At 40.9% G+C, this 13982-nt stretch overlaps 1 protein-coding gene across 2 annotated transcripts in view; it reads left to right on the forward strand.

Moving 5' to 3' along the window:
- Nucleotides 1-303: 303 nt before the first annotated feature.
- The window catches only part of LOC112230451 (potassium voltage-gated channel subfamily H member 1), a 60959-nt gene continuing 47280 nt past the window's right edge, over nt 304-13982 (forward strand). The window contains exons 1-9 of one of the 2 annotated variants that reach the window (XM_024396774.2): nt 304-804; nt 1220-1246; nt 3380-3503; nt 5617-5723; nt 5844-5972; nt 6502-6620; nt 8140-8307; nt 8649-8873; nt 10672-11101. In XM_024396774.2, the coding sequence (XP_024252542.1) occupies nt 732-804; nt 1220-1246; nt 3380-3503; nt 5617-5723; nt 5844-5972; nt 6502-6620; nt 8140-8307; nt 8649-8873; nt 10672-11101 (1402 nt within the window). In that variant the 5' untranslated portion in view covers nt 304-731. The remainder of the gene's footprint in view (nt 805-1219; nt 1247-3379; nt 3504-5616; nt 5724-5843; nt 5973-6501; nt 6621-8139; nt 8308-8648; nt 8874-10671; nt 11102-13982) is intronic. The other variant, XM_024396775.2, reaches the window with a different exon arrangement.

Here is a 13982-nt window from a genome sequence, read left to right on the forward strand (position 1 = left end):
TAACTGAAAGTAATCAGATTGCGTTACTGAGCTTGGGTAATCCAAAAGTTACGTCACTGATTACAATTCCTGACATGTAACTAGTAATTTAACTAACGCATTACATTTAGAAAGTAGCTCTCTCTCTCTCTCTCTCTCTCTCTCTCTCTCTCTCTCTCTGTGTGTGTGTGTGTGTGTGTTGCGTCCTTGGGATGCTAGTCCTTGCACTTCTGAAGGCGGGCTACCTCCAATTCCCCTCAGTGGCCTATTAGCCTAAAAATGCGATGAGATCGCACAAATAACCAGTGTGAAGTGCAATATAGCTGTGTTCTTTTCCCGGAATCGACTGCGCAAAAAAAAAAATCGCATTTCCAGTCAGTTTTCCATTTTTGGGGTTCCAGTTTAAGGCCTGACGTGTTCTTCATAGCCTAAACGCAGGGCTGTTAATAACCTACTCGGTATTCCTTCACACAATTGTGGGGGTGGGGTACTCATGTGCAAAGATGTGAGACAAGAGACAGGTGATGCGCTCTCTGCATACATCCTGTCTTCAACAGGGGGAGCACAGCCACGGAACGAACGGTCGAACAGCATGAGGTGAGGGATTCTTCCACTCATCATATCTAAGCAGAACAGGGACTATGCAAGCAACCGAGTGGAGATTTGAGCAGCTGTATCATCATACGGATAATTCAGGCATCCTTTCACTCTAAAAGCGTTCTCTTTTTACCGACGTTGAATGACGAGGCGGAATGGCAGGTGGACGTCGAGGACTTGTGGCCCCACAAAACACTTTTCTTGAGAACATCGTCCGAAGATCCAATGGTAGGAATGTGTTCGTTTTTATTCTGTAGGAAGAAACACTGTGGATGATAGTCTATTGTCCAATCATTGAAAAACATTGATTTAATTCAAACCAAAACACTCAGAACAACTAACCGATATTTGACACTAGTCATTGTAAAACGTTTTTTTGCTGATTAGCCTATTTGATTTATACATTTATACAGCCAGCATGCTATGCAAAGAATGATTCAACAATTCAAACAATAATGGCATTTAATGGATGTTGTCTTTACAACGAACAACTCGAATACATAGCTGTGTCTACAATTGGTATTCCTTACCAGTCAACTGTACTGCACCTAAACGGGAACTTTTGTTTTGGTTAATTACTTTATCTGTTTTTGACACTGTTTTTTGCCTCTTGCTTTAACCACTTTTCTTTTTAACTTTTCAGTTTGGACATTATCACATAGACAGACAGGTATTAACAGTGTTTTAAAGTGGTGTCATGTACCGTTTATGTTCCTCCCCCAATCATCCACCATAGACTTGTTTGTGTTCTGTCGACCCATTTTTCTTATCCACTTTTTATCACATAGACCTCACTTATGGTGAATAGCTTCACCCTCAAATATTCTTTGCACTTGCTTCCCAAGTTTTCATTCCTGATACTATCCTATGTGGGATATACTCTAGTAGATAAACTCCCTCCAGTTTCCTTCTACTCCCCATGTTTTCAAGGCCTTGTGTCAGTCTTGTGAAACACTATGTTTTGACATACCCAATGTCTGTGATGGTCTCGTGACATTCTCATGTTGGTCTGTGTTGTCAATATGTATGAAGAATACATATTTTCTTAAGATAAGAGCGAGATTAAGTATACTGTAAATACAAAATAAATCAGAGTAGGAGTGCGGATTTAGGATCAGTGTTTATTGCCTTTTAGATCACAATGAATAAGATGACGGGGGACGTGATCCTAAATCAGCACTCCTGATCTGAAATGCTTGGAACATACATCCCCTGAGTGTGCTAGACAAGAGAGGAAAACCTCTTGTGCTCTCTCTACCCCCACCCCATTATAGACACATAGGTTATGTATAATGGTGCCAAGACCACTTCACAAATGGAGTAGTCCCCGTCTCAAAGTTTGCTCAGAGAGTTTTGGAATGGGGCAGCTAAGGTCGAAGGGCAAAACACCCAGCTGCTTCAAATGTGCTGGCTCATCAACTAGAACCGGGCCATTTAATGACACTGTAATGAATGTAGTCTTAAAAGTGACGCCTGACGTTTAAACACAACACAGCACCTTCTGAGGTCACTGCTACTGCTGCAATCACTGCCAACCTAGCCAATGATAGACAATGTTATAATGATTGGCACCACTGACCCAGCCAATGATAATGTTAGTCAGGTTGCACTAAAACAGGCAAGACCTCATTTACCAGGTTAAAAGTTGTGGTACAATGGATATCTGCACCTGAATCTGTTCCCGATACTATACAAGAGGGATATGTGGTGTTGTATCGTAACCTCTTTAAACAATGTTTAAGATTCAACTGGTTCAATGTAGTAGCTTTCTGCAAATGAAAAAGTATGCAATAATCAGGTTAATATTGACCGATAATACTGGCAGTTGATGTATTGGTCATATCGGCAACAGTGAAAGTGTTGGATTTTGTGTACAGCATATTAATTTCACTGTCACGTTTCCCCTCTTCTCTCAACCTTGTTGCAGTAGCCTCGGATTCAATTTCCACAACAAGTAAAACATCTTTGCCAATATGCTGTATCATCATGGCAAAGCTTTCAAAGATGCTTTCTTTCCCCTGTTTCTATAGTGGAGTTTGACATGTATTTCATGTCCAATAAACTCTACATTCACATACTATAGTTGGCAGTACATATTTAGAAGTATGGTAGTATATTAAGTATGCTTCAAACTTTATTTTACAATGCGCTAATTTGGCTGTTTGATATTTATCTAGATAGATGTAGATGGTAACAGTTATTACTCAACAATGTGCCGTAATGCTCAGTATTACAGTAACACTTGGTTTTTACCTAACTCTAACTTGTTGCTGACTACTAATTTTGATTTTTTTTTTTTAAATTGTATTTATAATATTTTTTTTATAGGGTACAGTACACATGAATCAACATCAATATTACGATAATGCAACATCTATGTAAATGTACTGGGGTTAGTCAAAAGATCATTTGCACCTGTAGTCCCAGGGAAGCTAAGGGCAGTTACACAGCCACAATACAAATACTCACTAAAACAATACAAAATACAAATACATTACATCCAATAATATATCATTCTAACAACAATAACTTATTCGTAATAAAAAAAACTATCATCAACTGTCGTCTTACATACGAGGAACACAGAGAACTTATGTGTACAGGTTTGGATAGATTTGAGCCATGTTTTTCCATTTCATTTTAAAAGTACAATAATGATTTCATGAAATAAAGACATGTAGTCCTACATCCAGGTACCTTTATGACTTCCAAGTCAAATAATGAGTTACAGACAGTTAATAGTTCTGTAGTAGTTTCTATCCGTTCTTTCTGAACAGGTTTTATGTTTTCCCTCCCTGGGCAGATACCAACTTTGTTCTGGGCAATGCCCAGATTGTGAACTGGCCCATTGTGTACAGCAACGACGGCTTCTGCAAGCTCTCCGGTTACCACCGTGCTGAGGTCATGCAGAAGAGTAGCACCTGCAGGTACTCACTTTGCTACTTATGACTGCATTATGGCACCACTGATTGTGTGGGTCAGCATTTTGTTTCACTGACAGAAATACTATACAGTAGAGTATAAATGCAGTATATCTACAATAACATATAAACATATCGGGCTGGTTTCCTGGACGCAGATTAAACCTACTCCTGGATTTAAGGGGGCAATCTGCATTTGGTACATCCATTTTTAGACTTAAATTATTATAATATATACCCAATGATTCTTGAATATAACTTATAGATACTGTCATACCCCATCAGAACCCCAAATCAAATCTGGTTTTATGCTTTTGTTTGTAAAGAATATTGTAAACAAACACATTATAGCCTCAAAACACGTTTAAAACTATCATTTTAATATCACGGCTGGTCAATCCTTGTATCCATAGCTCTGTCCATGAATTTGAGAGTGGTAACATTTATCCAGCCCCATCCCACAGCTTGTTAACCAAAAAGAATGGCAGGGTGCCCACTTTATTGTTTGAACTGCAGATTGCCCGATTTAAAGTCATACTCAATGGAAAATATATAATAAAAGTGATTTTTAGTCCAGGAATAGACTTCATCTGGGTTCGAGACACTGTTTATAAACATACAGTATATTCTATACATTAGTAATCCTATTATTACTACATAACAAATAAGACATAAGTTTACAATGTTTTTTCCATGCAAATTCGGGTTACTTCAGGCAACAGCAGTCAAGTGTTTTGGAATGGGAGAAAACAATATAGGCACTAAGGAATTCAAATGTGCCTCTGAAGTAGCACACGTACAGTTGAAGTCAGAGGTTTACATACACTTAGGTTGGAGTCATTAAAACTCATTTTTCAACCACTCCCCAAATTTCTTGTTAAAAAATTATATTTTTGGTAAGGCAGTTAGGACATCTACTTTGTGCATGACACAAGTCATTTTCCCAACAATTGTTTACAGACAGATTATTTCACTTATCACTGTATCACAATTCCAGTGGGTCAGAAGTTTACATACACTAAGTTGACTGTGCCTTTAAACAGCTTGGAAAATTCCAGAAAAGGATGTCATGGCTATAGAAGCTTCTGATAGGCTAATTGACATAATTTGAGTCAATTGGAGGTGTACCTGAGGATGAATTTCAAGGCCTACCTTCAAACTCAGTGCCTCTTTGCTTGACATCATGGGAAAATCAAAAGAAATCAGCCAAGACGTCAGAAAAAAGGCTTGCAAGTGTAGACAGGCAGCATCATGTTGTGGACGTGCTTTACAAAATAGATGGCATCATGAGATAGGAAAATTATGTGGATATATTGAAGCAACATCTCAAGATATCGGTCAGGAAGTTAAAGCTTGGTCGCAAATGGGTCTTCCAAATGGACAATGACCCCAAGCATACTTCCAAAGTTGTGGCAAAATGGCTTAAGGACAACAAAGTCAAGGTATTGGAGTGGCCATCACAAAGCCCTTACCTCAATCCTATAGAAGATTTGTGGGCAGAACTGAAAAAGCGTGTGTGAGCAAGGAGGCCTACAAACCTGATTCAGTTACACCAGCTCTGCCAGGAGGAATGGGCCAAAATTAATCCAATTAATTGTGGGAAGCTTGTGGAAGGCTACCTGAAACGTTTGACCCAAGTTAGACAATTTAAAGGCAATGCTACCAAATACTAATTGAGTGTATGTAAACTTCTGACCCACTGGGAATGTGATGAAAGAAATAAAAGCTGAAATAAATAATTCTCTCCACTATTATTCTGACATTTCACATTCTTAAAATAAAGTGGTGATACTATCTGACCTAAGATAAGGCATTTTTACAAGGATTAAATGTCAGGAATTGTGAAAAACTGAGTTTAAATGTGTTTGGATAAGGTGTATGTAAACTACCGAATTCAACTGTATGTCAATTCAACATGACATTCGCTGTGACCAGTGCTTATGCAGAGGCTTAACCATGTTGTTTTATGAGCCACAATGTTTTTCGTGAGGCCTTTGTAACTGGGATAATTTGTTTCAAGAACAGTGTCACATCTGCCTAACTTCTGGTAGAATCTGAATGTATTATCTGGTTTTTATTTGTTTTGTATGTAAATTAGCACCAACAATGCAATTTTCAGTTTCATGTATGGGGAGCTCACAGACAAGGAGACGGGTGAGAAAGTGCAACAGATCTTTGAGAATTATGAGATGAATTCGTTCGAAATTCTCATGTATAAGAAGAATCGTAAGTGTTTCTTTGCTCTCTGTTGATTGAATCATATCAAATTCAATTGTTACATCAATTACTTATGAGATACATTAGAATATGAACAGATATCATAACGTGATTTTGTGTTTCCTACAGGGATGCCGGTGTGGTTCTTTGTTAAGATCGCTCCTATCAGGAATGAGCAGGACAAGGTGGTGTTGTTTCTGTGCACCTTCAGTGACATCACTGCATTCAAACAGCCCATTGAGGATGACTCTGTGAAAGGTTGGCGTGACACTGAATTTCAGATAATCTAAGGAAGATTCTGTTTTAATGAGGACAGGATCAAGCTGAGGATAGTAGATACAATTGGTTTTAGACAGCTACAAATGTGGGTTGCTGACATTATTGAGAGAAAACACAGTGCATCATTTCATCTTACAACTTAAATTTTTGTCTGATAATTTGAGCTAGTAATGTTGGACTTTCTCAGAATTCCAAATCAACTGCTAGCTAGCCATTGTTTTTAGGCAGTTCATGCAGATCTGAAAGAAATGGATAGGTATAAGAATATGGTATTAGTTCCATTTGCCATCAAATTTGCTATGAATCATTTCCGTAATATTGAATAGACCTAGTAAATCTTTTCAGATTTACAGATATGCCTACGTAGTAGTAGCTTGAAAATTCAGTTTGAATTTAGCTCAGTGTCACATTTGGTTAAATGCAGCATGATTCAGTCTTGATTTCAAGGCTAAAGGGAGTGGATATGGGTTGATTTGGTATTCCACATTTCTTTGACTCTGTCATTCAGGATGGGGTAAATTTGCTCGGCTCACCCGGGCACTGACGAGCAGCCGGGGAGTGTTGCAGCAGCTGGCGCCCACCGTCCACAAGGGCGAGAACGTCCACAAGCACTCTCGTCTGGCTGAGGTAGAGTGTGTGCTGCTGTCCCCATTGATAAGCACTCATCTGCCTAAGTGTTTCTGGAAGGAGCACCCATCTCATATTTCCAAGCCCACTTCTGTTTAGCTTCAAATGAAATGCCTAATCCTGTCCCCATACTCGCTCACTACTTCTGAGCTAAATGAAGTGTGTCTTTCCATTCCCAAAGCAGTAGACCGCAAGCCCTTGGCCACCTGGGCAACTGTAAGTGTGCAGACAGATACAACTCTAATATGAATGATCACTCTATATATTGTCCTGACCATAAATCCTTATGGCAGAAGTCCCCAATTACATTCAGCAGTGGACTTGAGCGCATGGTCGGGGGGCAGGAATGCATTTGTACGCATTTGACCGCAAGAAGCCGAAACAGATATTGTATTTGACAAAGAATTTGTCTCGTCGGGGAACTCTGCCCTATGACCTTTGCTGTGGAGATGTGTAACCTAAATGTTTTACATTACTAATTTTACATGACTAATTTAGCAGATTCTCTCATCCAGAGTGACTTATAACCAGTTCACTCACTTATAATCAGTGCGTAAAAGGGCAGAGATGTCAGCAGGAGCAGGATTCAATTAAATCTGCTTCAGCAATGTTTGACTTGTTTATGGACTTGATCATTACTGGCACACTTACACTTTTTTTTACTCTGAATAATGCTACAGTCTATGCTACAGTCTACAGTGTATATACCATACAACAATACTGGTTTGATTTAATAGTCCTTAGTCCTCTGAAAATCCCTAGGCTAGAAATAAAGTCTAGTCCTCTGTTATCCCAAGGGGACTGATTGTTTGGGCAGATCATCTTCTGGGACTAGTCCATGATGTCTTACCACCACCATCTTCTAGCAACATCCTGTTTCTTGAAAAATGGTGGAAAAGCTAATTGTGTTTAGATGGTCAGATAAGGTGCTCTGTTTACTAATGGGAAGATGAGCTTGCTACCGTAGCTAAGATAAAACAAAATGGCTACAGTTTGTTTATTTGTTGATCCTGGAAAGTTACATGAATTTATTTACAAAATATTAAGGGAGAGAGGAATTCCACTTTTTGTATGTTATATTGATTGGGATAGAGAGTTATGTCACACTATCCAAGAGATACTGAGAGATGAAATCAAGGCAACACCGAACTGTCTTTGTGCGGTCCAAAAGACTACAGAATGTGGTCATTATATTGTCATGACTTACTATTTTATATTATGAGTGTTATGTCAAAGTTATCGCTAACATACAATAAGAGACCCTGTCATAACAAACTAAAATGTTGTCATATTTTTATGTACACTAGGTAAAAAACGCACACCTGAAATGGTGAATAGCAGGAGAAACAGATGACACACTGGTCCAATTCAGTGTCAGCCTTGTGGAATCAGCCTGATCACGGTCACCATTCTACGCAGCGATCGGGCTGGTTCCACCAGGCTTATTCAAGGTAGCTAGCTGCCAAAACACTGACTCATTCATGACTTGTTACCAACTGTTTCTTAACCAAAAACGTAGGTTCTCCAGCTGGGCTCAGACATCCTCCCGCAGTACAAGCAGGAGACGCCTAAAACTCCTCCCCACATCATCCTCCACTACTGCGCCTTCAAGACCACCTGGGACTGGGTCATCCTCATCCTGACCTTCTACACAGCCATCATGGTGCCCTACAACGTCTCATTCAAGGTTTAAACTCTCTTCAACTACCCACTAACCCTAACCTTAACCCTTACTCTAAACTCCAAACCGAACCTTAGCAAGTTGTTTTGGGGGGATTTTTATTTTGTTTGTGTGTACTTTTATTGACTATGTACCAGCTGTAAAGTAATTTGCCACTCAGGGATAACTTATATTCATTCTCTACTCAACTCCTTAAGTAATAAAGATTCTCTACTCAACTACTTAAGTAATAAAGATTCTCTACTCAACTACTTAAGTAACAAATATTCTCTACTCTACTACTTAAGTAATAAAGATTCTCTACTCTACTACTTAAGTAACAAATATTCTCTACTCTAATCCTCCAGACCAAGCAGAACAACGTCACCTGGCTGGTGGTGGACAGCATCGTGGACGTCATCTTTCTGGTGGACATCGTGCTCAACTTCCATACCACGTTTGTGGGGCCAGCCGGAGAGGTCATCTCGGACCCCAAGCTGATCCGGATGAACTACGTCAAGACGTGGTTCGTCATCGACCTGCTCTCCTGCCTGCCGTACGACGTCATCAACGCCTTCGAGAACGTTGATGAGGTCAGTGGTTTGTTTCCTAACTGGGGTCTGTGTGTTTGTGGATGGATGGATATGAATGAAGACACACAGACAGACACACAAATAGACACACACACAGACACACACATTGTTTATGGATCTCGAAAGCTTACCACATCGTTGACTCTTGGAAAGCTCGCCACATCATTGTAGCGTAATAGACACCGACTGGACTTCTCAGCAGTAGAAATGTCATCCCCTGCAGTTGCCTAATGGTCGCTGGGGAATACTGTGAATAGAGGCTAAAAAGTCAGACAAGATCCCTCTAACATATTAAAAAGAACACAGGAATTGGAGGCTGGTAAAAGAGCACATTTTTCTGATGCCTCTTTGAGACATTCTGTAGTATAAAACACTGTAATCAAACTTGGCACACAGGCCTTTGTAGGATGGTCCAGATCGTCTTGATCCACACGCTAGTCTTGATAACCTTAAAGTAATCAACAGATGCTGCAAGTGATACCATTCTAACCTACGCCCAAGTACAGTATTATCAGAGTAAAATGATCTGTACTACAGAAAGGCACAGATAAAGGTCAATATTACATTTAAAGAATGAATAAACACACGCTTCAAGGGTCAAACAACAAACATTGTTAGCCAATTATAGCTTAATTTACAAGTCAAAACACTGCTTTTGCCCTTTGGGCATTGTAACTTAGAACCAAAACAAAAGTGCAGAAACCACCATATTTCCTGGCCACCTCTCCAGTGTTATGTGCTGTTCTGTTGTGTGCCTGTTGTTGCACGAATTGTGGTGTGGCGAAAGATTATAGCACCCCCACAGTGAGCTCCCACAAAGCCTGTGGGCGCTGCATGTGCCTTTGCTGCACTTGTCAACGCAGGTTATCCTTCCTTTTCATTCGGTGCTGTGCTTCAGATACAAGCATCGTGCAGCTAGCATCCATTCTGCTCCTCTGAAGCAAAGGCTTTCAGCACAGTGACCTTGTTGTATTCAATGACAATTGTAGTGAGACATTCAAGTTGCCACAGGGACACATTTCAGCGTTTTGTAGTTGAAAGTAATTGCATTATGAATGTGTCCCTGGTGAACTGAAAATAGCTTGATGCAGTTGGTTCACACACTTCGTGGAGGCGGATGCGGGCAGAGGCTAGTGAGATTACATAAACCGCACTGCATTATGTGCTTGCCTTCAGTACTAAATGTAGATTCACCCTTTCGGGAAGCGCCTGGTACATCTCAGCCTCTCTGTACAGTATGCCACGCTGTCTTAAATGTTTTACGGAATCTAGATTTGATGAGCCGTTGATTTCACATCACATTTTGACGTTTGAAGACACCAAGAGCTTGATTCAAATTGAGCAAGCAAAAGAGGATAATGGGATTTTTGATAAAGCCACATACGAGTGACTCAGGGTTCACTGTTGAGACCCTTCCAGTTTATCTTTAATCAATGAATGAACAGTTATTAAAATAGTTAGAACAATGGATAATGGGCTCCCAAGAGGCGCGGCGGTCTAAGGCACTGCATCTCAGTGCTTGAGGCGTCACTACAGACACCCTGGTTCGACCCTGGTTCGATTCCAGGCTGTATCTCAGCAGGCCATGATTGGGAGTCCCATAAGGCGGCACACAATTGGCCCAGCGTCGTCCAGGTTTGGCCGGTGTAGGACGTCATTGTAAATAAGAATTTGTTCTTAACTGACATGCGTAGTTAAATTAAAAATTTAAAAATTTAATTATTGGCTAGTAAGTAAACCTCTACTTTTCATTCTCTCTCTAAGCCTAACCATTCCCCTCTTATTTTCTACACATCAGGGCATCAGCAGTCTCTTCAGCTCCCTCAAAGTAGTCCGTCTGCTTCGCTTGGGCAGGGTGGCCCGTAAACTGGACCACTATATTGAGTACGGGGCCGCTGTCCTGGTCCTGCTGGTGTGCGTCTTTGGCCTGGCCGCCCACTGGTTGGCCTGCATCTGGTACAGCATCGGCGACTACGAGGTCATCGACGAGAACACCAACAGTGTGAGGATGGACAGCTGGCTCTACATATTGAGCGAATCGGTGGGGACGCCGTACCGCTTCAACGCCAGTGGCTCCGGTAGGTGGGAGGGCGGGCCAAGCAAGGACTCGGTCTACATCACTTCCCTATACTTCACCATGACCAGTCTGACCAGCATCGGCTTCGGCAACATTGCCCCCACCACCGACGGAGAAAAGCTCTTCGCCGTGGCAATGATGATGATCGGATGTGAGTAAGAGCCCTACCCATGAAATTTCACACTGTCATCAAAGGAGGCTGGTAGGCTGTAACGGCTGGAATGGAACACATTGAACCTTATCAAAACCATGTTTGATACCTTGTCACTGATTCCATTCCAGTCATTACAATTATATCTCCGCCCACCAGCCTCCTCTGACTGCCGTATTATCTTTATGAAAAACAGAATTGACGTTTCATTAAGAAATACCATGCCAGATGTGTCCACTGCTTCTTCAAGGAGAGGTATTGTTAACAGGCCAGTATGTCTCTGAATCCTTGATGAATTCAGTAGAAGATAGCATGCTGTTTAATGTACTTACTATACAACTCAATCACAGCTAAATTTACCATTAAGTTATTACAGAAAAATGCTTGATTGAAGCATTTATGAACATTGTGACGGTTCATTGTGATGGTTGTGATGGTTCCGAAAAGACAAAGGTTGCACATTTCACATGGTGCTTAAGGTTTATTATGAGTATGCCAATTTGTTTAATTTTGTGCTGTGAAGATTGTACATATCTAAAGAGGATTTTCAAATGCTTTCATCCATTTTGAGCTGGCAACTGAGTGATTCATCGTGTGCCCATGGTTATTCCTTCTACTGGAGATGCGATTGACGCAGTTTTGTCCCGGTCCTATTGTGGAGCAAATTGCATTCAATTGTAACGCAGGCCTCAAGATTGGGAAATATGATGGATTGCATAAAGGAAAAAGAGTTCTGTTTTTGTTTTTTTTAGGTCAAGTTGAGACTTTCATTATCTACCTGGAAATAGACATAAAACGTGATAGGACTGGACCAACTGTGGCAGGCATCATCAATTTGCGTGCTAGCGTCTTGCTTGAAGTTTGCAAGTATAAAGACGTTTGTTTAACATGACTATGGACAGAGCAGTAAACTTCAACATTCCTGTGAAATATCACAGTTGCGGAATAATGAAGCAAGCGTGATCTGCACCTTTCAACTACTCTTCCATCCCAAAATGCATTGCTGACCATTTAGCATACATTATGATCCATACTGACTTGCTATCATAGTGACTTGGTATCAATTTCTGATTGTGAATCAAAACCACAATCCTGGTGTTCGAAGCATCACACTCCAACCAACCAGAACCTCATCTTATTTAGCTTTTAATACATACGGTACACTGTAAGGGTTGTTTTCAACATGGGGGGAAAGTTATCCAGCTCAGGAGATCAATTTGAGTAAAAAACAACAATGCAATGTTATGTTGTTAAATTATAAGACACATGGTATAACTGGAGTGAAGCAGTTTTGCTATAATGGTATAACTCACAAGTGAAGCAGTTTTTAGATTTTTTTCCCCAACACATATATGCAGCATTGTTGTGTTGGTGTTGCAGGTGAGGGGGAGTATAAAGAGGTTTGCTTAGCACCTCGGGGAGAGACTGGCACTGACCAGGGGTGACAGTGATGCAGGGTGGCAGATGATAAGGGAAGCGAGAATGATGGGGGGGCGCGTGGGGGTCATGCTGCTATTCCTCAGTGGTGGGAAGACAGTCTGCCACCCACAGCCTGGAAGCTGGACAGAAGCTTAGTCATGCAATATGTTGCCAGTTGAGTTGCCTGTGTGTGTGTGTGTGTGTGTGTGTGTGTGTGTTATGGGTTGGATTTTGTTTGTGTCTTGGTCTTTTTGTGAGGGAGTAAGTACTGTATTTTCTGTATGTGTATTTGAATATGTGTGCTTGTTTAGGTCTTGATAAATACATTAGTCACTATTCTGCAAATCTTAGCCCCAACAAGAGCAGTCATAATTGTGCAAACTGGCGCCGTAAAACACGGAGGTCCACTCACCCCCGTTGCATTTTGGCGGTGTCCAGAGCTTATGACACGACAGTCTCTGTGGCGGTGTGACAAGTTGTTCCTGGCTGTCACAGTGGTCTTGTCTCAGTGCAGCCAGCCGTGTCATACCCTTCTGTGTCCCCATACGCACACCAACCCTCCTCTCCCGCTCCTCTCTCTCCCCAAGGCTTGTTAACTGTTTATATACACTGAGTATACATGTAGAAACACCTGCTCTTTCCATGACAGACTGACCAGGTGATCCAGGTGAAAGCAATGGTCCCTTATTGATGTCATTTGCTAAATCCACTTCAGTGTAGATGGAGTGGAGACAGGTTAAACAAGGATTTTTAAGCCAAGAGACAATTGAGACATGGATTGTGTATTCATAGGGTGAGTGGGCAAGACAAAATATTTCAAGGAAAATGCATCATATGGGGATGATTTCTGTATTTAGGTTACATATCTTGAAAACCTGATGGCTGACAAGCAAAACTTTTCAGGACTATGTCAACAATGGATTAATGAAACAAATACCAAAATATAGTTTTTGGGTGGAATTTTAAAGGGGTATGGTAGTAGGTGCCAGGCGCACAGATTTGTGTCAAGAACTGCAACGCTGCTGGGTTTTTCACGCTCAACAGTTTCCCGTAGCTATCAAGAATGGTCCACCACCCAAAGGACATCCAGCCAACTTGAAGGTGCCATTTGACGTAAGCTGAGAGTTAGCTAATACTAATAATTTCCCCTTTTCAAATTGAAGTCATGTTCTCTTTTGGGCCAGTAATGGTGACTTAGCAGTTTTCATCCTCAGTGTTGTGCCCAATAGACTACATTATGGAAATGTTATGCAGATGCTTCCAGGTATTGCCTTTTCAAAATGTCAACCAATTGCTTTGTATGTGAATAGTAAACTGATTATTTTGTCATAGTACACATTTTCCCTTCTTTGACTCATTGCTCGCTCAGTGGGAGCTGTCACTTCTGTGATGCGCCCAAGGGGAGGGGAGTACAGGACTCAACCCATTCTGAAAAGAAATATGAGCTAAATCAGGGAGACTT

Source organism: Oncorhynchus tshawytscha, linkage group LG32 (genome assembly GCF_018296145.1).
Source record: "Oncorhynchus tshawytscha isolate Ot180627B linkage group LG32, Otsh_v2.0, whole genome shotgun sequence".
Classification (NCBI taxonomy): Eukaryota; Metazoa; Chordata; class Actinopteri; order Salmoniformes; family Salmonidae; genus Oncorhynchus; species Oncorhynchus tshawytscha.